At 53.8% G+C, this 27973-nt stretch overlaps 9 protein-coding genes across 9 annotated transcripts; 6 read left to right on the forward strand and 3 right to left on the reverse strand.

Moving 5' to 3' along the window:
* Window positions 1-1678: 1678 nt before the first annotated feature.
* MRS44_006322 (uncharacterized protein) lies at window positions 1679-3865 on the forward strand (the record flags this gene model as incomplete). Its single annotated transcript, XM_065621722.1, has 4 exons — window positions 1679-2430; window positions 2472-3459; window positions 3513-3791; window positions 3848-3865. 4 exons carry the CDS (start codon window positions 1679-1681, stop codon window positions 3863-3865), a joined length of 2037 nt encoding a protein of 678 aa, XP_065477794.1.
* A 3784-nt stretch (window positions 3866-7649) lies between these two features.
* On the forward strand, window positions 7650-8510 carry MRS44_006323 (uncharacterized protein; the record flags this gene model as incomplete). The annotated part of the gene is made up of 1 exon (XM_065621723.1): window positions 7650-8510. One exon carries the CDS (start codon window positions 7650-7652, stop codon window positions 8508-8510), a length of 861 nt encoding a protein of 286 aa, XP_065477795.1.
* Window positions 8511-8583: 73 nt separating this feature from the next.
* Window positions 8584-9608, forward strand: MRS44_006324 (uncharacterized protein; the record flags this gene model as incomplete). The annotated part of the gene is made up of 6 exons (XM_046281886.2): window positions 8584-8634; window positions 8694-8783; window positions 8836-8927; window positions 8977-9240; window positions 9288-9374; window positions 9428-9608. The coding sequence occupies 6 exons, from the start codon at window positions 8584-8586 to the stop codon at window positions 9606-9608; spliced, it is 765 nt and encodes a 254-aa protein (XP_046140084.2).
* A 423-nt stretch (window positions 9609-10031) lies between these two features.
* MRS44_006325 (uncharacterized protein) lies at window positions 10032-11291 on the reverse strand (the record flags this gene model as incomplete). The annotated part of the gene is made up of 2 exons (XM_046274633.2): window positions 10032-11171; window positions 11229-11291. The coding sequence occupies 2 exons, from the start codon at window positions 11289-11291 to the stop codon at window positions 10032-10034; spliced, it is 1203 nt and encodes a 400-aa protein (XP_046140083.2).
* A 492-nt stretch (window positions 11292-11783) lies between these two features.
* Window positions 11784-14640, forward strand: MRS44_006326 (uncharacterized protein; the record flags this gene model as incomplete). The annotated part of the gene is made up of 4 exons (XM_046274632.2): window positions 11784-11901; window positions 11955-12028; window positions 12080-14557; window positions 14614-14640. 4 exons carry the CDS (start codon window positions 11784-11786, stop codon window positions 14638-14640), a joined length of 2697 nt encoding a protein of 898 aa, XP_046140082.1.
* Window positions 14641-15086: 446 nt separating this feature from the next.
* On the reverse strand, window positions 15087-17178 carry MRS44_006327 (uncharacterized protein; the record flags this gene model as incomplete). The annotated part of the gene is made up of 2 exons (XM_046278130.2): window positions 15087-15990; window positions 16040-17178. 2 exons carry the CDS (start codon window positions 17176-17178, stop codon window positions 15087-15089), a joined length of 2043 nt encoding a protein of 680 aa, XP_046140081.2.
* An 89-nt stretch (window positions 17179-17267) lies between these two features.
* Window positions 17268-18424, reverse strand: MRS44_006328 (uncharacterized protein; the record flags this gene model as incomplete). Its single annotated transcript, XM_065621724.1, has 2 exons — window positions 17268-18152; window positions 18206-18424. The coding sequence occupies 2 exons, from the start codon at window positions 18422-18424 to the stop codon at window positions 17268-17270; spliced, it is 1104 nt and encodes a 367-aa protein (XP_065477796.1).
* A 4202-nt stretch (window positions 18425-22626) lies between these two features.
* Window positions 22627-23422, forward strand: MRS44_006329 (uncharacterized protein; the record flags this gene model as incomplete). The annotated part of the gene is made up of 2 exons (XM_046274631.2): window positions 22627-22720; window positions 22791-23422. The coding sequence occupies 2 exons, from the start codon at window positions 22627-22629 to the stop codon at window positions 23420-23422; spliced, it is 726 nt and encodes a 241-aa protein (XP_046140080.2).
* Window positions 23423-24252: 830 nt separating this feature from the next.
* On the forward strand, window positions 24253-27477 carry MRS44_006330 (uncharacterized protein; the record flags this gene model as incomplete). Its single annotated transcript, XM_046268118.2, has 6 exons — window positions 24253-24381; window positions 24446-24535; window positions 24585-24866; window positions 24967-25057; window positions 25106-26389; window positions 26438-27477. The coding sequence occupies 6 exons, from the start codon at window positions 24253-24255 to the stop codon at window positions 27475-27477; spliced, it is 2916 nt and encodes a 971-aa protein (XP_046140079.1).
* Window positions 27478-27973: the final 496 nt, after the last annotated feature.

Below are 27973 nucleotides of genomic sequence, written 5' to 3' on the forward strand. Positions count from 1 at the left end.
TCGGCCCAGCCGTCTCAATGACGACACTGAAAGAACGAACATCTGATGAAACCAGGTCACACAGTACTTCAGGTTGGTATGAACCGGAGGAGACATTGAGATATTATATCGCAAACCAATGGTTAACAGCCATGGCTTTCTCACCAGGTTGATTGCTTCTCCCAGGTCCACGGGTTCGCTTGACATCATCGGAGTTCTTAGATCCGGCGGGTTAAGAACGGCACAGCACTCGGCACTTAGAATCACGAGTAAAAAGCAGCGGAACCAAGCCGATCGTGGGGAAGCACAGTTAAAGAAGCGGTATTCGCAGGTTCAATGGGGGGATTTGGGGTAGAGAAACCGGCACGTGAGAGGGGACGGAAACAAGATGGATGGTGTTTGGTGGCATGAAAACGCGGGGGGGACAGATCCAATGGATGATGATGGATGGATCCATGGCTTTCCATTGTCACTGCTCGCAGGGCCGAGCCCGAGGCATCCTGGCCCCCTCCGGAATCAAAGCACGGCACCCACGGTACACGCGGACAACTGGCATAACCCAACTTTTGAAACCCGACGCGACAAGCTTCAGCGGGTGGCCAAGCGAATACAGTAATCTTTGGTCAGATCAACAAGCACAAGCTAGGTTTTGGGGCTCAACAAGATCAAAGAGCCTTACCGTGTTCGTTTTCGGAACCCAGTCGGACATGGGCTCATCATAAAGATGACACCACATTGCGGCGGATCCCATCCATGGCCACAGTTTCATCCTCCGGCGGCCGGCCTCCATCGCTACGGCCATTGAGAAAAAGAGTATTTGTAGAATAACTTGAGGAATCAAGTAGCAATGGGTATCTTTTAAATCCAATTGTCACCAGCCTTCCGAGGAGAATCTGGCAATGGCAAACTCTAACCATTTGCGCGAGATCTTGGTCGCAGGATCAGCCGTTTACTGTCTCTCCCGCCCAGGACTCCGAGCGCTAAAACAGCCATTGGCAATGGGGGAGGGGGCCCTGAAGATCGGGACGAGAGTCGGCACCCGGGTGAAAGAAAAAAGGAACGGTGGTCACACACAACTTGTATGAGCCGAGGGGCCATGTAATCTTTCCCCCTCCGTGGTCGGTATCGGTATCGACAGAGGTGGAGGGTCCTGGTCGGAGTCCACTGGCGCCCCGGCTCAACCCAAACCCCAGCGGCAACGGCTCCCCGGCGGCGAGAGTGAATCCGTTGATAAAACGCCCGTGGTATTCCGTAGCTGACTGCCACCTTTCCGCCTCGCTTCCGCCGCCTTTAAAGTCCCTCCCTCTTCTCTCGCATCGCGCTTCCTTTTTTGGAAAGTTCGTGTCAGTCGAGTCTACAGTGGCCTTGTCCGTCGCCTCTGGGTAAGCAGTGCTGACCTCCATCTAGCCTCCATATGAATGCCTAATGAGGCATTCACATGGAACCCTCCGTCTTAGCGCGAGCGTTACTGACAACACATCTTCTTTCTAGACAATTTGCGCCACATCCCACTTTCCTCCTCCCCCCGCCTCCTTTCCGGCCGACGACGATCCACGGGCAATAAAGAGTTGGGGAAGCAGTCGAAACACCTCCGTCTTCACTCAACCACGCAAACTTGCTCCATCGTTGGCTTCATCTTGGTTCTACATCTTCCTGCCCTCTGACCGCAAGTCCGGGTCGGCACTCGCTCATAGCCATCATGGCTGAACTCGACACTCTGGACGTTATCGTCCTCGGCGCCATCTTCCTCGGCACTCTCGCATACTTTACCAAGGGCAAGGTATGGGGCGTCACCAAGGACCCCTATGCCAACGGCTTCGCTGCTGGCGCCGCAGCGAGGCCTGGGCGCACAAGGAACATCGTTGAGAAGATGGAAGAGTCTGGCAAGAACTGCGTCGTCTTCTACGGATCCCAGACCGGTACCGCTGAGGACTATGCTTCGCGTCTCGCCAAGGAAGGCAAGAGCCGATTCGGTCTCGATACCATGGTCGCCGATCTTGAAGAATACGATTTTGACAATCTCGACACTATTCCCAGCGACAAGGTCGTCATGTTCGTCCTCGCTACCTACGGTGAGGGAGAGCCCACCGATAACGCTGTCGACTTCTACGAATTCATCACCGGCGAGGACGCCAGCTTCACCGAGGACAACGATCCTCCTCTGGGCAACCTCAACTACGTCGCTTTCGGTCTCGGCAACAACACCTACGAGCACTACAACTCGATGGTTCGCAACGTCAACAAGGCTCTTGAGAAGCTCGGCGCTCACCGCATCGGCGAAGCTGGTGAGGGTGACGACGGCGCTGGCACCATGGAAGAGGACTTTCTGGCCTGGAAGGACCCCATGTGGGAAGCTTTGGCTAAGAAGCTTGGCCTCGAGGAGCGTGAGGCCGTGTACGAGCCTACCTTTGCTATCACCGAGCGCGACGACCTGACCCCGAATCCACCGAAGTCTATCTCGGCGAACCCAACAAGATGCACCTCGAAGGCAGTGCCAAGGGACCTTTCAACACCCACAACCCCTACATTGCGCCTATTGCCGAGTCTCGGGAATTGTTCTCCGCCAAGGACCGAAACTGCCTCCACATGGAAGTCGACATCAGCGGTTCGAACCTCAGGTACGAGACTGGAGATCACATTGCTGTCTGGCCCACCAACCCTGGCGATGAGGTCACCCGTTTCCTCGATATCCTCGATCTGTCCGCAAAGCAACACGAAGTCGTCACTGTCAAGGCTCTGGAACCCACTGCCAAGGTCCCCTTCCCCAACCCTACGACCTACGATGCTATCCTCCGGTACCACCTCGAGATCTGTGCTCCTGTTTCCCGTCAATTTGTTTCTACCCTGGCCGCCTTTGCTCCCAACGACGAGATCAAGGCTGAGATGAACCGACTTGGTAACGACAAGGATTATTTCCACGAGAAGACTGCTCCCCATTACTACAACATCGCGCGTTTCCTGGCTGCTGTTAGCAAGGGCGAGAAGTGGACTAAGATTCCCTTCTCTGCCTTTATCGAAGGTATTACCAAGCTCCAGCCTCGTTACTACTCCATCTCGTCCTCGTCTTTGGTCCAGCCTAAGAAGATTTCCATCACTGCCGTCGTTGAGTCCCAGATGATTCCTGGACGTGGTGATCCTTTCCGCGGCGTTGCCACCAACTATCTCCTGGCCCTGAAGCAGAAGCAGAATGGTGACTCCAACCCCACACCCTTTGGTCAGAGCTACGAAATCATGGGTCCTCGCAACAAGTATGATGGTATTCACGTTCCTGTCCATGTTCGTCACTCCAACTTCAAGCTGCCCTCGGACCCTGGTAAGCCCATCATCATGATTGGCCCTGGAACTGGTGTTGCCCCTTTCCGTGCTTTCGTTCAGGAACGTGCCAAGCAGGCTCAGGATGGAATCGAAGTTGGCAAGACTCTCTTGTTCTTTGGATGCCGAAAGCCTACTGAGGATTTCATGTACGAGTCTGAGTGGGAGGTAAGTTATCTGACCCCGTCTTTTGTTAATCACCTTTCTAATAACTCGTTTAGGAGTACAAGAAGGCTCTTGGCGACAAGTTCGAACTCATCACTGCCTTTTCCCGACAATCTTCCAAGAAGGTGTATGTGCAGCACCGACTCAAGGAGCGATCAAAGGAGGTCAGCGATCTGCTGTCCCAGAAGGCCTACTTTTATGTTTGCGGTGATGCTGCAAACATGGCGCGCGAGGTCAACACTGTCTTGGCGCAGATCTTGGCTGAGGGACGTGGCGTTTCCGAGGCCAAGGGTGAGGAGATTGTGAAGAACATGAGGGCGGCGAACCAGTACCAGGTACGTGAAGAGATATGGCTCTTTTTAAGCAAACGGTTACTAACAAGTGTGTGCAGGAGGATGTCTGGTCATGAAAAAGGAGCGTTAGCAAAGGGCTGCATGGGATTTTCAGCGGCGCATCTGTCCGGTTTCACAACTGCGTTTTCTCCGCCACGTGGTGGTGATATTCGACGAGCGTATATGAACTAGACTCGAGTTTTTTCTTGCGCTTAGAGAGGTGTTGGTTTGGCTGGGGACATGTAAGGGTTATGGATTGTGGCATTTACTACACAAGTGGACTTGCTGTACCCTGGTTACCTCGGAATATCATGGGGAAATGATAGTTATTCTGCATCATGATCTTTTAAATACGCCCGAAAGGGAAACAAACAATAAATCTTCCCCACGCGTGGATTATACAAGAGTGACTCACAGGGTAAAATACGAGTGTCATGAAGATGCTGTCTGCAGTAGAAGACTGGTCAAGAAGATGCAAAGTACTTGTGCACCAAAAATGCTTACCCTACACCAAGACGATGGACCTGGTTTTTGAGACTCTCCATGCCATCATGAGACTTCAACTAGCGACAATGGAAACATTCAAAGCCATGTACTCCTCCAGTAGTCAATATCGGGGTTTCTTGAATTCGAAAGGGGGCGGAGATTCGTTTGGCTTGCGAGAAGCGCATCAGCACCCCTTTCCCCATGCATATTTGTTTGAGGGCTCACTTACCCGCGATCACGTAGGCCTATGATAAATCCTGAGCAAACTGCAGTGCTCTTTTCCAAAAACTTCTCCTCCTCACACCTGACCCATTCCACTTCTACGGTTCTTGATATAGAGAGACCCAAGATTGTTGACCTACCTACGTAATGAAGTTGTGAACGGCCAGTGACGTGAGAGCACGTGCAAATGATTGACAGATGGATCTCGACTGTGAACCCTGGCGGCCGACTGTGGGGAAACAGACTAACTTTCAGCCGCAAGACAACCTCACCTCAACATGCACCTGGCTCCTTGTGGTTGCTCAGGACACTGAGACATGGACTAGGCCTCGGGACCAAAGGTAATCGATGCAGCGGGCAAGAGAAGAGGCGGCATCGCCGCATCCAAGCAAATGTTTCTCCTGTCTCCTGCGCCCGTCCCGTCCTGCATGCCTCATTGCTTTTGCCTGGCCGGTGCTCGGACGTTGGATCGCTTGTGGCTTCTGGCACCCCTATTGCGATGGAGGGCTGCTCAAGAGAAAAGGACGGTAGATGTGCCAGGAAGGAGATGGATCGATGTAGCTTCGATGTTAGGGCTCAGCTGGCTTCTTAGTAGTTGACGGCAGCCATCGAAATCGACTCGCTCGCTCATGCCCCTAGGACCTGAGTCATGGGGAGAAAACAGCCAAGTTGAGACATGACTCCAAGGCGATTGGATCCCAATCCGGGTCAATTCCGAAATGAACGACACAAGTAGTACGATCCTAGCAGGCCAGTCATGCATCACTTTGCCACAAACCTGCATGGGCAATCAGAACCACACACAGAGCGACCACCTGGCAGTTTCAGAGGAAACGGCCTAAAAAGCAATTCGAGTCGCCCTCGGACATTTTCTTGGGGGCAAACAACAAGATGATGTGATAACTACACGTGGGCGATTGGACTGACGAACTTCAGGGCCGCAGCGACACTCCGGGCCGTTCATGGCTTGCAACTACTGCCCAAACCTGAGCCTCAAGCGAGCAATGAATAATCATTGGTGTTTTCAGGAGTTATCTACCTACCTACTTGCCATCCATATCAGTTACCCGCTCAGAGGGAAGTACATATGGCAAACTGCATGTGCCAGATGCGAACGCGGGTTTTATGGAGGGAAGGGACGAACCGTGTCTGTGGATGTCTGACCAGATGATGACGGGCAAAGCAAGTTGGCTACCCATGGATTGAGGCAAAGAAGATCTCTGTTCCAGTGACCGAAGATCATACAATCAAGGAGGCGTTTCTCTCCCATAAGAATGCTGTTCACCCCACCTTGCTCCCATCTTCGGATGGACGATACTCAAGTTCTCTCGAGCAACTGACGACGGCATGACTGTACGGTAACCTGCTGCGCTCCTTTCTTTACTCAAATATTCTTAAGAGATCGTTCTTTCCTCCAGTATCGCGTTTAGTCTCGTTCACAGCCTGCCAAGAGCTGATCTCAAGCGTCGAATGCTTCTTTGGGCCTCTCTATCTGGACCTGCCTGAATACCAGAGTAGGTACATGTCCATCCCAACCTTGGCCTCTACTAAGAGCACTGCTCCCCGAATGTTGTCCCAAGTGGAACACGCCAACTTCTTGGATGTTGAGTACCGTCTTGCTGTATCTAATGCTATGTGACGTTGGGGAGGATAACATTGTGGCTTCATCGTTCAGATTCCTGTCATCAACGCCGAAGAACCTGCTGACATCTGCCACTGACTACACGATAGGGCTGGCCCGTATTGGCATCCATTCATTAGACCCGAAAAGGAAGAGCAACAGGCACCTATTCCGCCGACCAGGGAACTGGTACTCATCCTTAGGGTGGAAGGTACCCTGCACCAAAGGTTCGGGCCGGGTAGGCAGGCAGCGTTGAGGACAACTCAAAACGGGATACCACTTTCCACGCCAAATACGTCCCCATCCAGGTCAAGAGCACGAGAAGGCCAAACCAACTCTCGCGACTGGTTTTGTTGCCATTTGTGCCGGTTGGCAGCTGACAGACAGTGTCAACCAGTCGCGGGTTTCTCAAGCTCGACTGACAGGTGCTGCCAGTGCCAGAGCATCGTCGCCTCCTTTCCTGCCAGTGCCAGCAACCCACAAAATTTCAGTATTTCAAAACTCTCCTCAGTCGCAGAGAGCACCTGCTTTCTCCCTCCTCCATCATACTTTCTTACATTTTGCCCATCGCGTCCTTCTGCAGCGCGTTTCGTCGCTGAGCAGGCAGATCCATCATCTTTTGATCCTTTTCAGCATCATTCTTGCCTTGGTATCATCAACTGAAGAGAGAGAGACTTCCTTTTGCACGCCGATACCTCTTTCCAATATCACATTTTGGCACACTCTTAGGTAGGTACTCGCCTCGTCCGGCCTCGCCCCCCCACCCATATCTTGGCCGACTTCTCTCCCTCTCCTCTCTTCTTCTCCCTCTTCTTCCACTTCACAGCATCACCTCAGCTCCATCACCGATCCCTCCCAGCAGCCTCCTCCATCACCCCGACAATCTCTTCTGTACCCCATCTTGCTCGATAGCTTGTCCTATCTTACTTACTCTCGCTTCATCTCAAAGTCTTGGTACCCCGAAATTTGCCCTCTTCGGCATACTCGAATCCACGCTGTCCTGTCAGGTATTGGCGCTCTTTGAAGAGGTCAAGGTGAGTTCCTCCTCCGCTGGCTGTCTACGGTTGGCCGCCATTCCATCATGTCTGGTCTGGATGGGAGGGAGAGCCATGGGCGATCATCCTTTTGGTATCGCCAGGCATAGTCCTCCGTCTACCGATTATACCGTTGTCATTTGTCCCTTTGACTGCATCAATCGTCTTGTCCCTTGATACTCGATGGCTCGATCGGCTGACTTGGACCTGCGACTAGATTTTTACAATACCGCTTGATCATTCGCCATTTTCCTCTGCTCTTTCGCAGCTGATCTGTTGTTTGTGAGGTATGTTGGCCTTCCCTGCCCGTATCCCTCTTGCCTGCCCTCTCACAGCCCATTCCCTTTGCCGCACACACAGGCAGTGTGCTTCTCTTTCCCCATGAGATTTCAAGAACGTCCCTTCTTGCTTCCCTACCCGTTCACCTGGCATCCATCAGTTGGCTGACCCCCAAGTTTGCAGACATCCAGTCTTTATCGTTTCCGTTCAGCGATCAGCATGGAGGCTGCAGCGCCCTACCTCCCGTCTCAACAGGATAGACGACACAACTCCCATCTTGCCGTTCCAGGGTCCAGCGACCCAAATGGACTCCTGAGCCAGTTCCAAGGAATGTCTCTGGGTGGCATGGGCATGCCCAACACCCATTCTGCACCCATCCACATGGCTCCGCCGTACATGCTTGGCTCTGATGGCCACTTCGTTCTTGCACCAGTTCAAGGCTCGCAGACAATCCCACTTGGTCATTCCAACGAGAATGGATACACAAACTACGCCAATGGAGCCTTTTCCAACCCATACATGGGGATGCACTTTCCTCTGATGCCTTTCACTCCTGGACGCGCGAATGCAGTTCATACTCGTGCCGATCGTACGCAGTCTGAAGTCCCCGGCTTGGAGAACCGTCGCAATTCTTACTCGACTACAGAGTCGGCCCCTGCTACGCCATTCTATGCGGGTGGTGTTGCCCATCAGGAGAATGGCCCACGAGTTGCAAGCCTCGATCGATCGGCTTATACCACCCCTTCACCCCAGCAGCTTGGATTGATGCCTGCCCACGCGGAAGCTTCCAAGTCCAAGCTTTCGCCCATGTCTGAGCGCGCTCTGGACGAACTGCTGGAGAAGAAGCCCAGCATCCCCAAGGCTGTGCCCGCGGTCTTTACCCCTGCCGCTCAGATGAAGGGTGTGGAGCAGAGCCTCCAAAACCCTATTCCTGGCAACCGCAACGTCTACATTCGAGGTCTTCATCCCACCACCGATGATGAGCTGTTGTACCACTATGCTTCTCGCTTTGGCCCAGTCGAGACCTCCAAGGCCATCATTGATACCGGCACTGGAGCATGCAAGGGGCAAGTTCCCTGACGTCCCCTATTGAGGGTTGCTGACTGGTTCTAGTTTTGGCTTCGCCAAGTTCTACAACGTTGCGGATTCCGAGATGTGCATCCGCGGATTCCATCGTCTTGGGTACGAAGTTGGTTTTGCTCGCGTAAGTCGTCCCTTGCTTGACAGTTTGCCCCCAACGAACTCGACTTAATGTGATTCCAGGAGTCCTTCAACTCTCGCCTCAAGGCCGAGGGCGACGACACCTCTACGAACCTCTACATCTCCAATCTCCCTAAATCACTGACAGAAGTGGTATGTTGCGTGCCAAATCCTGGGGAGAGAAGACAGCACTAACTGGTCGCAGGAGCTTGGAACCATTTTCTTGGGATTTACCATCTTGTCCAGCAAGATTCTCCGAGACAGCATGGGAAACAGCCGCAGCGTTGGGTTTGCTCGGTAAGATTTGGATGGCACGACACAATCCCAATCGCTGACGTCGCTGTAGATTCGAGTCTCGTGAGGTATGTGACGAGATCATCGAGAGATTCACCGGACTTGCGCTTGGCGAAGAAGGTCTTCTCATGAACATTCGCTACGCCGACACCCCAGCTCAGAAGGAGCTGAAGCGTGTGACCGCGGAGCGTCGTCAATTTCGAACCAATGAGTACAACATCGGAGCCTATGGTACCCCTCTGGTTGGCCTGAATACTCACATGTACTCGTCGTACCAGTCACAGTACCATCGCTCCAACAACTCTAGTGCCCGGTCGTAAGTCCTGTGCTCTGTTTTCCCTTCACGATGCTGACCATGACCAGCGGAGCAATTCCTTCTGCCACCAACACCTCTGGGTCTGACGGGAGCAATGGCACCCGGCGATCTGCGTCTCAGCGCCGGTCAATGGAGTACGTACCCTGATTCCCATGCTTTTCTGATTTTTCTCTGACACTCTGATTAGGACGGCCGCAAGCTCGAGTCTAGACGAAGCGATTGCTACACCCACATCGTCCGAATGTGATGAGAACGTCACTATTCACGCGGACACTGTCATTGCCAACGCCTCGCTCCACTCATCCCCGTCTGTCAAGAAGGACATCAAGAAGGAGACTAAGAAGGAAGTGAAGAAGGAGGTCAAGTGATTTCCTACTGGTGGATGGGTTGTTGGTGGTTGTTTCTAGACAACGTCATCGCAACCTCGTTGTGCTTTTATTTCTTCCGACAAGCCTTGGGGCTTTCGTGCTCAATCATTGAGACAGACAGAGTTATGCATCGCGTAACATTTTATGGGCTGAGGTAGCTGATACTCTAGACGAGTTTGGGCCATGACTCCATTTCATGCGCTTTTGTACTTTAGATTCGGGGACATTCGTGTCAGAAGAGCAGACGACGGCGGCGTTGAGCAAGACGGAATAACTTAATCATGTCAAATTAAACTTCTTTTAATCCATTGTCGTTGTTAAAATTTGTGAATATGGGTCTCGAGCTGAGCAGACAAGGTCATCAGTGAACAGATGACATGATCAATATGATGTGTAAATGGGTATCATTGCATTTCATTCATGTTACACTGTCAGTTTAGACATGCCATCTTCGACGCCCTCGTCAGGCGAGTTTTTGGCGTCCTCGCCAAGTAGGCCCCCAGAATTGCTTGAGCCATCACCCTCCTCGTCCTCATCCTCGTCCTCATCTTCGTCGTCATCGTCATCTTCATCTTCGTCGTCGGCTGCCTGCTCCTTGGTTTCTGCCTTGTCTTTGATGGCAGCCTCCAGGTCCTTCAACATCCTCTTGGTAAAGCCAGAGGCCTCGACGGTGGCATCGAGTCTCTTGACGCCATCCTTGCCCACCGTCTTCTTGGCATTCTTGAAGAAGGGGCCGGGTTCGGTGGTGACGAAGTGAAAGCGCCGTTCGAAAAAGCGCTTTATGCAGTTCACATCTCGGTCAAAATACATCTCAGCATTTTGATGTTCCATCGAGACCATTTGGGGAAAGTCAATGATGATGGGTTCGAGGTTGACAACTTCTTGGCCGTCCTCAGACTTGGTTCTCTCCTCCTTGACCAGGATGTTGAACTCATTGAAATCGCCATGGATCAGGCCGTGCTTCGCAAGGCGAAGGATAAGGCTGATCAGGTCAGCGTATAGAGACGCGGGGTCAGGGACATCTGAAATTTGGCGGAGAGGAAAGGCATCTATCAAGGACATGACGATGGTGTGCCGTGATTGTGCGATGGGCTCAGGTACGGGGAACCCCTCTTCGCGAAGGGCCTTCATGAAAGCAAACTCCTTCATGGCTGCTAGCCTCGACAGGTACATCCAAGATCCAGATTGTCTGTTCTTAAGGTAGTCTCGGTTCGACTTGACGGTTCGGAAGGAGATTCGACCCAGTCGATGAATCTTGAGGACTCGTTGGGTGCCGGTCTCGTCTGCAACAACCATAATATCACTCTCCTTTCCAACGCCGATTCGATTTCCGACACTGTAGACGTCCTTTCGCTTGGCGTGGGTGTGTAGTGCAAGATAATCGAGGCCACCATATGTAAGGCGATAACCATCGTACTTGGCCTCCTTGACGCGAGCGATGAGGCCGACTTTGGCGAGGGCAGAGATACTTCTGTGGACACCGCTGGCGCCGCCACGGAGGCGCGAAATCTTCTCGATCAACGGCGTGGGGACGAGTTCGTGGTTTTTGCTACCCATCTCGACCTAAGTTATCCGCGTGAGCATCATGAGTGCTGAAACCTTGATGGATTGGGTGCGTACTGCTGTCAAAACTCGCCAGTCCTCGGAGGCGAGGTGGCGCATTGCCCTCGTATCCAACTTCATGATGGGCAAGCAATTTCAATTCAATAACTTGGGGGAGAAGTCTGCTTGTTGTTCCACAAGAAGTTGGTATAAATGGCCAATATTGAATTGAACGTGGGGTTGATTCTTTACATGTTATCGCAAATGGTGGGGTCCTCGAAATTTTGATAGATTCCGTTGCCCCCCCTGCCGCCTGGCCCGCACCTAGGCATCACGTGACGGCGCGGCTGGCTGGCCAGGCAGAGGTGCCTGGCGTAACCCAGCAGAGCTACCTAGCCTACCTTGCACACCTCAGCCAGCACCCACCTCCATCACTCGAGCTTAACCAAGCCGGCTCCATCACCTTCCATCCACGACGACCAGCGATCACGACCCCATCAGTAATTCGACATCACCCCCAGCGGTAACCGGCGACACAGCTCAGGCAGTCTTCAAGCACCATTATCCGACCTTTTGTCCTTTTCAATCTTGTTCTGTGAAGCTATACCAGGCGCCTAAGCCGTCGACGTCAACATGGCTCAGGATAGCGAAGTGCCCAAGGCGGCGGACAAGGGCAAGGGCAAGGCCGTCGATGATGCGAAGAAGGACAAGCAGCAGGAGAATGGAAAGAAGGAGGACGACAAGATCGAGAGTATGCGACCCAGCTATGTTGGCCATGCCATGTTATGCTAACAAACGCCCCAGCCGCCGAGGAGGAGCTCAGCGAGGAGGACCAGCAACTCAAGAATGAGCTCGACATGATGGTCGAGCGCTTGACGGTCAGTTTTTTTGACGTGGATTCGGGAGCGCATGCGCTAATGTTGACCTAGGAGTCGGACTCGTCGCTCTACAAACCCGCCCTGGAAGCGATGAAGACCTCCATAAAGACATCGACATCATCCATGACAGCAGTGCCGAAGCCCTTGAAGTTCCTGCGACCACACTACGAGACTCTGACAAAGCTCTACGAAGAATGGCCCGCGACCGATGACAGGACATCATTGGCCGATGTTCTCTCCGTCATCGGTATGACGTTTTCGGACGAGGACCGACAAGACACACTCAAGTACCGCCTCCTAGCACCCACCTCCGACATTGGCTCGTGGGGCCACGAGTACACCAGGCACTTGGCGCTGGAGATTGGTGAGGTGTATGCCAAGCGCATTGTGCACGATGAGCCCGTCAAGGACCTGATCGACCTCGCACAGCACTTGGTCCCCCTCTTCCTGAAGAGCAACGCCGAGGCTGATGCCGTGGATCTCATGAGCGAACTTGAGATCATTGAGGAGATTCCCCATTTCGTCGACGAGAACACGTACGCGCGAGTGTGCCTCTACATGGTCAGCATGGTCAACCTCCTCACCTATCCCGACAACGAGACCTTCCTCAAGACCGCCCACAACATCTACATGGAGTACAAGCAGTTCGCCCAGGCCATGGTTCTTGCGATTCGGCTCCATGATGTCGAACTCATCAAGGACGACTTCTACAAGGCCAAAGACCCTGCTCTTAAGAAGCAACTCGCATTTCTCATTGGCCGCCAGCGAATAGCTCTGGACTATCCTGAGGACACACTGGACGACCAGGAAATCGCAGAGTGCCTATCCAACTCCAAGTTGTCTGGCCACTTCAAGTCACTAGGTAAAGAGCTTAACATCCTCGAGCCCAAGAGTACCGAGGATATCTACAAGAGCCATCTTGAGAGCAGCCGGGTAGCTGGAATGACCAACCTGGACTCGGCCCGACATAACCTGGCCGCAGCGTTCGTCAACGCCTTTGTCAACGCCGGTTTCGGTAACGACAAGATGATGCTGATCGACGGCGAGAAGGAGACATGGGTGTGGAAGACCAAGGCAGACGGTATGATGTCTACCGTCGCATCCATGGGAACCCTCTTGATGTGGGACACTGAAAACGGTCTCGATAAGATCGACAAGTACACCTATTCTAGTGAGAAGGAAATTTCGGCTGGTGCCATGCTTGCCATTGGTATCATCAACTCGGGAGTCCAGATGGAGGCTGAGCCTGCCCTGGCCATCCTGGGTGACAACGACAAGCTAAACAACCCCGATCCCCTCATCCGAACGGCTTGTATCATGGGTCTTGGTCTCGCATACGCCGGCTCCAACAAGGAAGTCGTCCTCGAGCTCCTTCTGCCCATTATCTCGGATTCGACCCAAGACATGCAGATTTCGGCCATGGCTGCTCTGAGCTGTGGTCTCATCTTTACCGGATCTTCGCACCCTGAAATCAGCGAGGCCATCGTTACAACATTGATGGACGACGATCGCAAGAGCCAGCTGACGGACAAGTGGACCCGATTCTTGGCTCTTGGCCTGGGCCTCCTCTTCTTTGGCCGACAAGAAGAGGTTGATGTCATCCTTGAGACCCTCAAGGCTATCGAGCACCCCATGGCAGAGGCCACGGCCGTGATGGCCGAGATCTGCGCCTGGGCAGGCACAGGTGCCGTCCTCAAGATCCAAGAGCTTCTTCACATTTGCAATGAGCACAAGGAGGAGTCTGACGAGAAGAAGGGAGACGAGCTCCTGCAGGCCTACGCTGTCCTTGGAATTGCCCTGGTGGCCATGGGTGAGGACATCGGCCAGGAGATGGTGTTGCGACAGTTTGGCCACCTCATGCACTATGGCGAGCCCAACATCCGAAAAGCCGTGCCCTTGGCTATGGGTCTGATCAGCCCAAGCAACCCCCAGATGAAGGTGTACGATACTCTTTCAAGATACAGCCACGACAATGACCCCGAGGTGGCCATCAACGCCATTTTCGCCATGGGTATCCTTGGTGCCGGTACCAACAACGCCCGACTGGCACAGCTTCTGCGACAGCTTGCCAGCTACTACCACCGCGACCAAGACGCCCTGTTCATGGTTCGTATCGCGCAGGGTCTGCTTCACATGGGCAAGGGAACTCTGTCAATCAGCCCCTTCCACACAGACCGCCAGGTCCTGTCCCGTGTCGCGGCCGCTGGTCTCCTGGCCACGCTCGTTGCTATGATCGAGCCCAAGGACTTCATCACCTCTCAATCCCACTACCTCCTGTACTTCCTCGTCACCGCCATGCACCCCCGTTTCCTCGTCACCCTGGACGAGAACCTCGAGCCTCTCAAGGTCAACGTCCGCGTTGGTCAGGCCGTCGATGTTGTCGGCCAGGCTGGACGACCTAAGACCATTACTGGTTGGCAAACTCAGAGCACCCCTGTGGTGCTTGGACATGGCGAGCGTGCCGAGCTTGAGGACGAGGAGTACATCAGCCTCAACAGCACCCTCGAGGGCTTGGTGATTCTGCGGAAGGTTTGTTTCCCCGCCCCAGCCAAGACTATAAAGAATGCATGCTAACTGAATAACAGAACCCCGAGTGGGAAAACGAGAAATAGAATGTTTGAACGTCTTCGGAGCTTGGGTGTCGGTCCAGGATGGGGTAGGTCATACATAGGCCAGACCTAATACACTGTATACTAAGGTAGTCTGCGGTACAAGTACAAGCGCAACAACCAAGAAGGAGAGGAACATGGACAATTGATAGACGGAGAATCGGGTAAACAAGATCATCTTGCCTTGGACGTGATGTGACAGACACTAACTAAGTTAATCAAACCAGCTACAATTCCAAGCTTGTGCTGGCACTCGCATTCTTGCAAGATGTGCTTTCCTATGCATCGCCATACAACCAACCAATAATCATACCCTGTTCATGCCCATAACCATGCAAGTCTATTTCAAGTCGCAAACGTGCCGAGTATCCAACTGATTCTATATGCATTCCAGACCGTAGTCTCCCGAGTAACCCAAACCAAACACCGTAAAACCAATCATTGCGCAATCACCACGTAGCAGGTCCAAAGTGCTCGCCTTCCGGCACCGTATTATACGAGCAAGCCTGCCAGTCGCATCCCTGCTTGTACACCTCGGTGCCCCACCACTTGAGGTTCTTGGTGATGCCAGGGTAGATGAAGCCGAAAAAGACAACAACGATGCCAAAGGCAAGGCCAGAGTCGAGAGCGGCGCTGAGAGTCATGGTGTACTTGCCCCACCAGGCGTTATGGCGGTTCTTGATGACGTAGTTGAAGACGTAGCAGACAAGTACCCAGACGGAAAAGTTGAGGCCCGTCGCGGGAGGGATCCAAGACATAGCACCAAAGATGACGGGGAGGTTGACCTTGCGGAGGATGCTCTGGCGCTTGCGTCGGCTGTAGAGCCAGAGAGGAATAGGGAGGAGGGCGCCAAGGGGGAAGAACCAGACCAGGGCGCGGTAGATGGCCTTGGGGCCAAAGAACTCATTAGGACCAACCACACCCCAGAGGATAGAGCCGTTGAAATGAACTCTAGCAATGGGGCAGGTGAAACCATTGATAGCCTCCGAGGTACAGATGCCCTTGATATTGGCAAACATCCAGTTGAGAACGCCAATCTGCGTCAGGGAGGAAACGAGTGTCGCCACGAGCTGGACGGAGAAGAGAATACGTGGAGGGATCTTCATGTAATGGCCCAGCTTGAGATCAGACGCGAACTTGATGCCCTGGGCTGATGAGATGTAGCCGTACGTGACGAACACCATGTTTGCGATGGGTCGGCCCGGGAAGACGACGCCACAAATGAGCTGGCAAATGAGATAGATGCTGCTGTGCTGGTTCGTGACAGCCATGATGATACCGTTGGGGATGAAGAAGATGGCTCCAATTGCGAGTGCGAGGAGGAGTCCATACCATGGTAGATGGACAGGATAACTGAGAGTGTTAGCTGGTTACTCAGGGTGTATCTATGGGGGCAACTTACTATTCGACCACGAAGATGCCAATAGCAGTCATGGATAGGAATGTTATCAGGTACCAGCTCAATGGCGCATCCTTGTACTTCTTCATAAGCTTGCTGTGAATATCCTCGCGGCTGATGAGACCATCAACGTTGGACGTAGACGTTGACATTCGCCTATACTCATCGTCGGTTGACTGTCGAGATGGGGGCGCCCCTGGTGAGTTCGACACTGGTTGGTATGCTGGCTTTCCCTCCTCGCGAGCCTCTTCCAACGCCTTCTTCCAAGATCTCCAGATATCTGCACCGTGCCAGCATGCTGTGTGTGTCAGGAGAGCAGCCAGACCCGCAAACTGAACGCCGTAGCTGAGCACATATGTGATAGGGAGAAAGACTCGGCTATAGTTCTGGTATGCCTCTCGGTTGAAGAGAAAGTCGGGAGTGAGAATCTTGCTCACATCGTACACCTTTCCTGTGTTGTCGAACACGGCAGCAGATAGGATCGGCATATAAGATGAGTACAGGACATTGGTATAGTAGAGGATTGGAGCAATAATCCACATGACAATAGTCAAGCCTCCAATGACGTTCATGGCAGCCCAGAATGGAACCAGCAGAGGAGAGCCGACATAGGTGACCTGCGCCCAGTCAAAAGTCAAGGGGAATAGTCCAAGGCCCGACGAAACGCCAAAGAGGTTGGCAATGACAACGTTCTTGGGAGCAAACCATGTAATGACGTTGAAGTAGCTCAGAGCTGGCATCAGCAGGCCGGGGAGGAAGTAGAACAGGAACGAAACTGTCCAGACAATGTAGAAGAACTTCCATCTGCTGATGGTCCAGCCTCCAGCAGGCTTGTTCTCCTGTTTGTGGAGCGTCGAAAACATGGCAGCCGACATCAGGGTGCCAGGCCAAATCATACCGCTCGGTCGAACGAGGAATCGGCGCGTCAAGCCAGCGAACCCGTATCCAAGAATCTGGGTCGAGATAGTGAGGAGCAGCTGGTAAACAATTGGGGCTTCCTGGTTGTAGAACTGAGTCTGCTCGACAATGACGTCTGTCGCAAATGCGAAACCAAAGGCAACGTTGCTGCTAACGTAGACGCAGGTATGCTCCTTTTCGTTCCATCGTCCCTGAGCGAGCCACCGTCGCCATGATGTTATCATTTTCGTCTTATGATGGATATGGCCATCCTCTGAAATAGACGTCGTCCGGACGCCATCAACAAACTCTTCTTCAGGGTCGTAATGGCGCTTTAATAGGAAATCCCAAAGATGTCCGAGGGGTGGACAAGAAGCAAAGCAATAACTGGAGTAATAGCAACACTGGGGTATCTTAATGAGAAGAAGAGATTGGTAGAGGAACCGAGAATAGAAAAGAGGACAGAGAGGCACCACATGCGCGGCGTGTTTATGGAAAGGGTGGTGTTGTCGGTGGGAGGAACTGAGGCGCGAACAGCTTCATGGGGCGAGTTTTCCTGGTATTCGCTTTCTGAGGCAGTCGAGGAAGCGTCGTCGAGCAGGGCCCCATCTTCAGAATAGTCGTCCTTCATGCTTTCTTCTAGAACACCAGCAGGTGTAGGCTCAGCCACACCCAGACGGCCCTCGAGGCCAGACACGAGGACAGCGCCATCTATCTCCTCCGATAACCTCGACGAGGACTGCTTGGTAAGGGTAGAACGGCGAGAGGTTCGAGAGGTACGAGAAGTTTCGCTTCGCATGGTGTCGGGGACATGTCGGAGCTGGTGGGCGTCAGGATCCCAGCGATCACTACCAGCAGGCGAATTGTTGCGACTGGGTGTTAGCGAGACGGAGCCGTAAGGAGCAGCGTCGGGCCGGGTGGCGGCCGAGCGTAGGAAGGGCGTCTTCTTGGAAGCCATATCTAATGTGCCCTCGGTTGTTTGAGGAGCAAGGAAGCCAAGGTCAGAGGCATCTAGGGCTTCTTGATCTGAGTCGTCGTCGGCGGCGGTAGCAGTAACAGCAACGAAGGGCTGAAGCTCAAGGGCAGGAGTTACGGCGGCGACAGGAGGTTCAAGTTGTGAAACTGAAACGGACGAGGGCTGGCCGGCATGTTGGTCGCGGAGGAGGACGGGGGAAGGAGCAACGCCCGGGGCGGCGGCGGAAGCGGTAGTTAATAGTGTCTGTGAATCGCCAACGGCCGGAGCCTGGTACGGCGGCAATACATGGCCTTGACCTTGATCGAGAGACGGATCAGGCGGGTAAGGTGCCCCCAGGCGTGCGAGGGTGAGACAGTGGACCGGGCAGTGGAGGAGGACGTGGAGGTTAGGGGCTGGAGGGCGACGTCCTGCTGCAGATGGGAGTCATCAGCCCTGGCCTGGGCCGAGGAAGACGACGAAGAGGACTGGCGGCTGTTGGTGCTCCTGCTACGGGAGGTGGTGGTGTGTCGGGGCATGGCGGGGCGGGAGTGGGAGTGTTCGTGGGATGGGGATGGGGATGGGATGCTCGTGGCGGCGAGAATAGAATGCGATGGCGCCTGCGATTGGGAGCTATTGGGGACGAGAGAGGCCTCAGGGGGTACGCACAGCGACCCGACGACACGACACGAGGCTAGCGCTTGTCGACGTCTGGAGCGTGATCGAAGCCAGCCGGTAGACTGCGGTAGCTTCTGCGAATAGAGAGCCAGTGATTGAAGATCCAATGCCGCAGTAGCTGTGCTGCGCGCTGCCCTGCGTGCGTGGGATGGGATGGGATGGAGGGGTACTTGTCGAGTTCCACCTGAGCCAAGACATTTGAACCAGGCAAACAGACAGCGGGCAAACAGGCAAAAGCAAGGCTGCGGCGCGCGGGAGCGAATCGAGCAGCGGCAATGTGCTGTTCGGCCGGCAACTAGTTCTACAGTATTGAATAAGCCCTGGTCCGGTAGCCCTGTCTGGCACGCGTGGGGAGCCGAGGCGCGCTGAGTGGGTGGTGGCCGGGATCAGGCGGAGAGTCGGTGACGGGATGACGGAGGCAATGTCCACACGGCCATTGGCCGCGCCTGTTTTGGGAATGCCAGTCTCACGGCGTCCGTCACAGCTGCTGGCTGGCTCAACACCACATGGTGAATGCGATATCGAGTCAGTGAGTGTGGTGGTTGTCTGCGATAGAGATGGATCTCTCTCGATCCTGGAGCAGGAGGATCGAGAAACACGTCGCAGGAAAAAAGAGGGTGTCCTCTCTGCGACCCAAGCAAAGCCCCAAGAGGTCTGCCATGCACATGTTGTGCAACTGTGAGACAACCAAGAGATTGCCAGGCGAGAGACAAGGGTCAAGACAAGACAAGGGAGGACTCATCACAACAGCCAGCCCCAGGGGTGTTGGATACATCGACACAGCACCAAACTAACTCTTGGAATGACTTGTCAGGGACGCTTAAAGAGTGACGACGAGGGATGCAAATCCAGGAATAGGAATGATGAGCCACGGAATGGGCGCAGCTCGCTCTCTCAACCGCCAATCACAACCTCCAAAGCACCCGTGATCGCGAATCGCTCCTCTAGCTGCTTAGCCCGCGGGAGGCTGCGGACGCCAAGCACCATTCCGTCGGGGACCACCCCTGAGATGATGGACGGACGGGAGGCCTGGCCTAGCAGTTGCTCTCTCGCTGGTAGAGCAATTTCCCCTGAAGCTGATAGAGGGTTGTGCTGATTTGCATCATGTTTGCACACTGTGGGAGACGCCTGGTTATGCTGCGCCGCTCTGGCCAGTCAGGATGATGATGATGGCCAAGTTGACGACGCGAGGGAGCCAGGATTGGAAAGAGCACCGCCTCACCTTGATCGTTTGAATGCTGTCGATGATCTGAGGTAATGGATATTGTTGCCGAGTGCTCAAGGCTCACGATGGAGCCTACCAGAGCTCTAGGTACCTATATATCCCACCCCAGATGCAGGCTCCCCATCCTCATCTTAGTCAATCCATGTCCATCTCGGACGCACTGAGCACATCAACCACCACGGCCGGTAATAGCGGGCGGGCCAAAGAAACCCCTGCCTGTGTGGGTGATGCCGTGACGCTCAGACGCAGGAGCTCCCCCCCGTCCGCTGATGGATCTGATTAGATACATAACCCCTCCCATGAGACGCCATCGTCATGTCCACGACGCGCCTCAATCCCTGGCAGGCCAAGCCAGAGGACTGCCGCCCCTGCTGTAGCCCGCGAGCGCCATCTCTCTGCGGCCGCCCGTCCATGTCTGCTTTCGGCCATGGGCTTCTCTTCCGCGTCTAGTCACGAAGATCCAGGGGCCCTCTTGTTTCCGTTCCTAGTCCTCGAAATGTTGCACAGCAGTCCCTAATCCTCAAAGCTACCAAACTGTGGCCCCTCTTTAGCTTTCAAGGTTGGAGAAGCTTTCTAATACTCACCTCGACCTCGCACAGGTGCACTTGCTCGCCAGCTGGACAAATGCAAGCCCATCGACGGAATTCGGCTCTCGTACATCTCGCCCCCATGGCCAGACGCATCCCACGCTGCAACTATCCATGTTCAATCGTCAAATTTTCAAATTGGAGATCCAATTCCATGCAGCAGCCACGGGAGGACCCCCTGTCAGCACCCGCCGGACGGGGATATGCTTCGCATGGCCGCCTGAGACATGGTGTTCTGTCACATCTGCAACTGAGCAATAGCGTGCCTCGCATTGCAAATGGCTGGCATCTCCTGCGCCTGTCTCGGGGCTCTCACTTTCAGCTCGGACCTGGGATTTGTGAACCTGCCACGGCAAGGGCAGGGCGAGACAGGACGTTCTGCGGGGGCTAGACCGGACTCACGGTGCAGCTTTCTCTCTGAGCGGAGCAGAATTCAACCGATACGTAGTGTTCTTTCTTGCAGCTGCCCGGCTGTCGAAGGATACTGACGTACGGATGGATTCTCCAAGGCTTCTTGGCTTTCCAGTCCCACCCACTCTGACAGGAAGAATGGAAAGTGGCCTGCTTGACGTGGGTGGTCTGCGGTTTGTATTTGTTCCGCCTCATCCATGTCAAGTTTGCCGGCCGAGCAATCAACGGGATATTGCAGAGCAACATCGCTTTTCAAAAAGGGCGTGACTAAGTGTGAAGTGGCTGGCTTAGTTATTGCAGGGACTTGGTGATATTGGACAAAGAGGGTCTTACTAGAGAGGTACTCCGTGCCATTGATGTCGCAAACAAGGCAGCCGGAGCGTTCTTTGCTTCGGGTCTTTTGCGTGTTCAGAAACGGGGCCAACAGCTCACCGGTTTAGTAGTGCCATGTTTCTGCATTTGCTATGCCGTTACTGGGAAATGCACCATGGATGTTGTCCGTCGCATGTATGATCGTCAGTCGTTGGTGACGAACCTTGCCGAATGAAGCGTGGGGGTTACCATCACCGTGGACATGGCCCTCGCATGGTCGTGTCGTGACCCAGTCGCGAGACGAAGACATGCTAATACGTTTTGGATTTTTTTTTCAATAATTCGCTCGAATTTTTTTCAGCACCCGCCGTTGTCGACAAAACTCGAGGCGAAATCGGGTCCTGCTTTGAAATCCAATACCAAGTTTACTTCGGGCCTCACCGCCGACGCCCGCTCCGCAGCAGCACCGGCTGCGTGACCCCAATGACGCGCTAGTTCGGGGCTATCCGCACAATTCTTGGAGATCAAGATGGATCTTGGAACGCTCATCGCGTTGATGTGCGCAGATCAGAACAGCTGGCCCAGCATTCGGCAGTTGGACCAGAGCCACTATTTCTGGGATCAAGGCTTAAGATACTGTATTAACCAAGGCCCAAGGAACCATTACGGGGCGCTGTCTTCCAGGTAAACCAAATCTTGGATGAGTTGTTTCTTTCCAACTTTCTAGAATCCCTTTGAAGCTAGATTAGCTTGCCTTGGTTGAACCTTAGCCAAGCAATAGCTCTCGACCCTGAGAATGCGATAACGCCAGCAAAAGTCCAACAATTCTCCTTGTTTAGAGCTCGATCGGCCAAACACAGCATCCCTCTCGGCGAATTTTTACTATTCAAACCCCCCGAGACAATCGAGACTTGCCCATGTCTCAAATGATTCAGATGGTGAGTGAGGTATTAAGGCCCAACACCAAAACAGAGTGACAGCCTCATACCACTCGAAGCGGGTCTTAGAGGGAGATCACGCTCCAAGATTTTGGAGACGAAGCGGAGAATTTTACTCACGTGCTACCTGGATGCCACAGCTACGAATGAAGAGGGCATACCATGAGATATGGTGAGTGATGCTATTGTTTGCGGGCTTCCTCTGGCACGTTGGTGTCAGACACGCTAAAATATCGGTCATGTGATTGCATGGGCACCAGGAACAGGTTGGTTTAACATCAGCAAAAAAAAACCAATATTAGTCCAGCACGAGTATAACACGTGAGAATTTATGTATTATTATTGCTTCAGAGGAGAAAAGTTCACCGACTTCGGTACCAAGTCCGAGGCACCGAGTACACGGCTCACATCGCCGGCCATGCACCCCGCCAACAAAGCCGGTCGCCGTCGGGTCATGCCGGCACCCTCATGCTTAGCCTGCTCCTCTGTGAACTATAACCAAGATTCCCTCTCACCAACAGGAATCTGCATCAATCCACCCTCTCAGCCTTCAGCCCTCAGCCTCTTCGGTCCCCTGTGTCAGCCTCGCTATGGCGTCACCCCTGTCTGCTGCCAAGCAGCAGTTGAGGAGTCTCATGAAACAGAAGCTCACGGCCGTCAGCCAGGATTCCATTACTACCCAGAGTATGACAGCCATCACCATCATTGTCATGCCTGCACTCGTAGCGTCTGTCACCTAACACCCGTCCTGTAGGTCGCTGCATCTTTGAGGCTCTGAAAGAGTTTCAGCCTTACAAGGATGCAAACCGCATCAGCATCTACCTGGCCATGCCTACGGCTGAAGTCCAGACCGACGCCATTGTCCGGCACGCACTCAGCACTGGCAAACAGGTCTTTGTCCCCTACCTTCACAGGTCACCTCTCCAGACACCGGACACCCCGGCCCGGGTAATGGACATGGTGCACCTGGAGAATTTGCAAGACTACGAGAGCCTCAAGCTCGATCGCTGGGGGATCCCGAGCGTGGATCCTGCCACCGTGCACCAGCGGCAGCGCATCCTAGGCGGACCAGATGCTCATCACTCGGAGCAGGCCACCTTGGACTTTATGGTCGTGCCCGGCGTCGCCTTCGACATTGATGACGCAGGGTCGATAAGACGCCTTGGCCACGGCAAGGGGTTCTACGACTTCTTTATCAACCGGTACCTGGCCAAGATCCAAACAAAGGACGTCGTGCAGGAGAGGCCGCTGCTGCTGTACGGGCTGGCTCTGACGGAGCAGCTGGTCCCTGCGTCATCAGAGCAAAGAGTTCCCACCGATGCCCACGATCGTAGACTCAATGGCCTTATTCTGGGCAATGGCGAGATTAAAACGGCCGTGTCATGATATCCGTAGAGGTAGATTTGAATAGATTTCGGAATCTCAGGTAGTCTAGACAAATGCCGGATATGTGAAAGATCCATGCCACGTGACAGGCCGTGTGGCCTCGAAGATGTGGCCTTTGCAACGGCCGCCTCATGGGGCATTTCTTTACCTATTGATTCGACAAGGTTCCATCTTGAAACAACAACATGGGTATTATTAGCTTTCCGAGGAGACCCTCTGGAAATGAGATCAATCCGCTCGAGACAGCACAGCAACGGCGAAGCCAAAGCTTCTCTAGATACAGTTCAACAAGCCGCACCGTTACGCTCCCAACAAATGACATCAAATCACAATCTCATGCTTCAGGCACCTACATATACTCTCCCTCTTCTCACCCTCAGCCTGGCAGGCAACCTTCACCTTGAGGCTCATGAGGCGAATCGGAAAAACCACGGAATAACCCGAGGCAGATTGCCCCGCCAAGCATCTCTCCACCAACGTCGGTGCCCGTAGTCGGGAGGTGGGCTTTGTGTATTTTGCTTGCTTCTGAGTGCTATCCCACTTTCACATCTGGTCACCAGAATCGCATCACCTCTTGCGCCTTGGCTCTTTGCCTTCCTCACTCCCTTGGGCCCGCACATCGTCCTTCTCCAGCTCCCCTAGAGGCTGCCGTCATCAGTCTCTTCATCACCGTCTCCAGCGCCCCCCGACCATCACAATCTCCTGCCAGCCGCTTCAGAGCTACGGTGCCCCTTTGTATGCGCCACGACGACCACGTACGATCGCGCGCAGGCTACGCAAATCCTCTCAGTTACGACCTTTACGTCTCTTTCACTGCCGCATAATACATAATGGCCACGAACGGAGCCCAGGAGGCCTTCGCGCCACCCGATGTGCTGGCTGCCGTCATGACCATGAGGAGCGGGGAGCAGGAGGCCAAGAAGCACGCCCATGAGTACTTGGAGAGATTTCAGAAATCGGTGGGTCGCGCAGACTTGATATCTTGATGCGGACACTGTTTGTCATGCTAACATTTGATTCTAGAAAGCCTCATGGGCAACTATAATAGGAATTTTGCAATCCGATGCCGAACCAGAGGCTACCCTCTTTGCGGCCATCACCCTGCGTGGAAAGGTTGGAGACTCGCAGAGTGCCGCACCTCAGTAACACTAACAGCTTCCAGATCACATACGACCTTTCTACTCAGGTTCCCCCTAGCGAACTCCCCGGGCTTCGAAGCCAGATCCTCCTTCTCCTGAAGCACTTCGCCCCCGGGCCCAAACCCATCCGTGTCCAGCTATGTGTGTGCCTGGCCATTCTAGCGATCCAGATGAAGGACTGGAACGACGTCCTGGCGTCTGTGGTCCAGTCCCTTGGCGACAGCCCCGAGAGCTATGCCTGCGTCCTGGATTTCCTCCGAGTCCTCCCTGAAGAAGTCACCGAAGGTCGAAAGATCACCTTGTCTGTACGTGGATCGCGCAACCATAGACCGGGATCCCGCTCTCTTCGAGATCGTATCGTCTGGTCGTCATCAACGCGAGTACAAGTCTAATTGTTCGAATTAGGAAGAAGATTTGGCGGCGCGAACCCAAGCTTTGTTGGGAGATAATGCGGACCAGGTTGTCCAACTCCTCATTAACTATTCTCAATCGTCACGTATGTCGAGCGGCCCCAGTCCCGCGCAATAGCTAACAGGCTCTCTAGCTGCTGCTGCCCAAAATCCCCAGTTGATGGAGTGTATTACATCTTGGCTGCGAGAGGTCCCCGTCGGCAACATTGTCAAGTCACCCCTTTTGGACCTCATCTTCACCGGCGTTACAAGCGACCAGTGCAGCCAGGAGGCTTCCGAGTGCCTCTGCACTATCCTTAGAGAGGCTAGCGATGTGGATGTGACCCCGGATGTCATTGAGATCCTGTTCCCAAGGATCATCTCCCTCAAGCCTCAAGTGGTCAAGGCGGCGGAGGAGGAGGACACCGAGACTCTCAAGGCCCTGACCAAGGTATATGCTACTGCGGGAGAAAGCTGGGTTGTGGGTATTGCTCGCCAGCCCACCCATTTCCGACCCCTGGTCGAGGCCATCCTGGAATGCGCCTCAAGAGACACGGAGCGAGACGTGATTGAGCACACCTTCAACTTCTGGCTGGAACTCAAGCTGTATCTCGTGTTGGACATCTATATCGAGGGTCGCCTGCAACTGGTGGATATCTACGCTAAGCTGGTGGATATTCTTCTGAAAGATCTTGAATACCCCAAGCCGGACTCGGGCAACGAAAACGACCTCTTCGACGGAGACCGCGAGCAGGAGGAAAAGTTCAGGGAGTTCCGCCACCATATGGGTGACACGTTGAAGGACTGCTGCGAGGTTATGGGGGTCACGGAATGCCTGACCAAGGCACTCCAGGCTATTCAAGTATGGATGTCCAAGTATGCCAGCCAGGTCACGGACACCAACGTCCCTCACTGGCAAGAGCTGGAGGCCCCTCTGTTTGCTATGCGTGCCCTGGGCCGTATGGTTGACAAGGATGAGAACATTGTGTTGCCGCAGCTCATGCCTCTGCTCGTGCAGATCCCCAGCCACGAGAAGCTTCGGTTCGCCACCATCATGGTGCTGGGACGTTACACTGAGTGGACGGCAGCGCACCCCGAGTACCTCGAGCCTCAGTTCAACTACATCGTGAGCTCATTCCAGACAGATTCCAAGGAGATTGTCCGTGGAGCAGCTCTCGCCATCAAGTATTTCTGCACCGACTGCAAGCATCTCCTTAGTGGGCAGGTGCTTCAGCTGCAGACTTTCTACGATCAGATCCTGGACAAGCTGCCCGACGCGAGCAAGGAGGAAATCACGGAGGGTGTGGCCAACGTGGTAGCCGTCCAGCCCGTGGAGGAGGTTTACCGACTGCTCAAGACGTACTGCGACCCATTGATCCAGCGACTGATGGCCAAGGCGAACAATGCCACTGATGAGGATGGCAAGTTGGCACTTGCGGGTAAGTTAATAATGAAAGTGAATATAGGAACTAGCTAACCATTTACAGATCATCTCCAGCTCATCACCATCTTCGTTCAGAACGTGGTGCCGCCTCACAACCCAGGCCAGGAGAACCTTGCTGTCAAGTACTGGCAGGAGGTGTTCCCCATTCTCTCGACTGTGTTGGACAACTTCCTCAACTTTACGCCCATCTGCGAGCGCGTGTGCAGATGTTGGCGTAACATGGTCATCTCATACCGCACAGCAATGGCGCCTATGCTTCCTGACATGGCAAACAAGTTGGCGAGCGGCTTCAACAATTCGCGGGAGGGTTGCTTCTTATGGGTGACTTCTGCCATCCTGCGCGAGTTTTCCGAGGCACGAGAGCACGTTGACCCGGCGACTACTGAGAACATCTACACCTTCTTTGAGGCTCAGACGACAACATTCCTGAGGGTCATGACGGAGCTGCAGCCGAAGGAGCTTCCTGATGTCATTGATGATTTCTTCCGTTTGTTGATTGATGCTCTGCTCTACTACCCTCAAAAGCTTATCCCCTCTCACCTGTTGAGGTCGATTTTTGAGGCAGCCATCTACGCGCTCACTCTGGAGCAGCGTGACCCCCTATCTTCGACGCTGCACTTCTTGAGGGACCTCCTCTCTTACGGAGGCGATAATCCGGCTACAAGTGACGGAATTCCCGAGGCTGCGGCGGCTGAAATCAAGACTATTGTCAAGAACCTCTTGCTTGCACTTGGAGAGAACCTGGTGAAGCAGGTCATGGCGGGTATGATGATCACGTTCCCACGTGACTGCTTCGCAGACGGTAGCGGTGTCTTGCTGGCCCTGTTTGAACTGCTCCCGGCCGAGACGCACCAGTGGGTATCGCACACGATACAGCTCCTGCCCGAGGGTACTGTGTCCCCAGAGGAGGCGAACCGGTTGATGATCAAGATCAAGGAGAAGCTCGAGTCAGGAGACCCAAGCGCTATCAGGAACGTGCGTGCCGTCCTACAGGACTTTACCAACACGTACAGACGACGTAACGTGGCACCCCGCGACGGTCTCGGCCAGCTCGAAGCTACCCGGTTCCAGTTCTCGGGTTGATCGCACAGGGCACTACAGTAATGGGAAAATGGAGGGAATGCTGGACATGGGAGGATTGGGAGGAGGGTTGAAGCCCACCTATCTATATGGTATATTACCAGAGGTAATCAGGCAAGGGCTATGAGAAGATGGATCGACCTGAGAGAAACTAGACGTGTATGTATGGTGGGATTATCAAAGATAATTGAGCGTTTTTTACCGGGGAAAAATGGGATAGGAACTCATGGATGGGGAGGCATAGCGATACGATATTGGGCTCGAAGAGAGAGACTGCGGGCTTTGACGACGACAAGGAGGCGCCCGATGGATGGGGATGACGACTGATTGATTGATTGCCTGGACAATGAGAGGGCAGAGGCAAGACAAGATGTGAAGAGTATGTGTAGATGTAAAAGCGAGAGGATTAAAAAAGTTGAACAAAGAAGAGTTATAATGAAGCTGCCACGGAAGTCAGTGCTGTTGGTGATGGGCCAAGGGTCGACCACCACAATAGTCA

The sequence above is a fragment of the Fusarium solani genome, assembly GCF_023522795.1.
Source record: "Fusarium solani strain SB1 chromosome Unknown bctg00000003_1, whole genome shotgun sequence".
Taxonomy (NCBI): Eukaryota; Fungi; Ascomycota; class Sordariomycetes; order Hypocreales; family Nectriaceae; genus Fusarium; species Fusarium solani.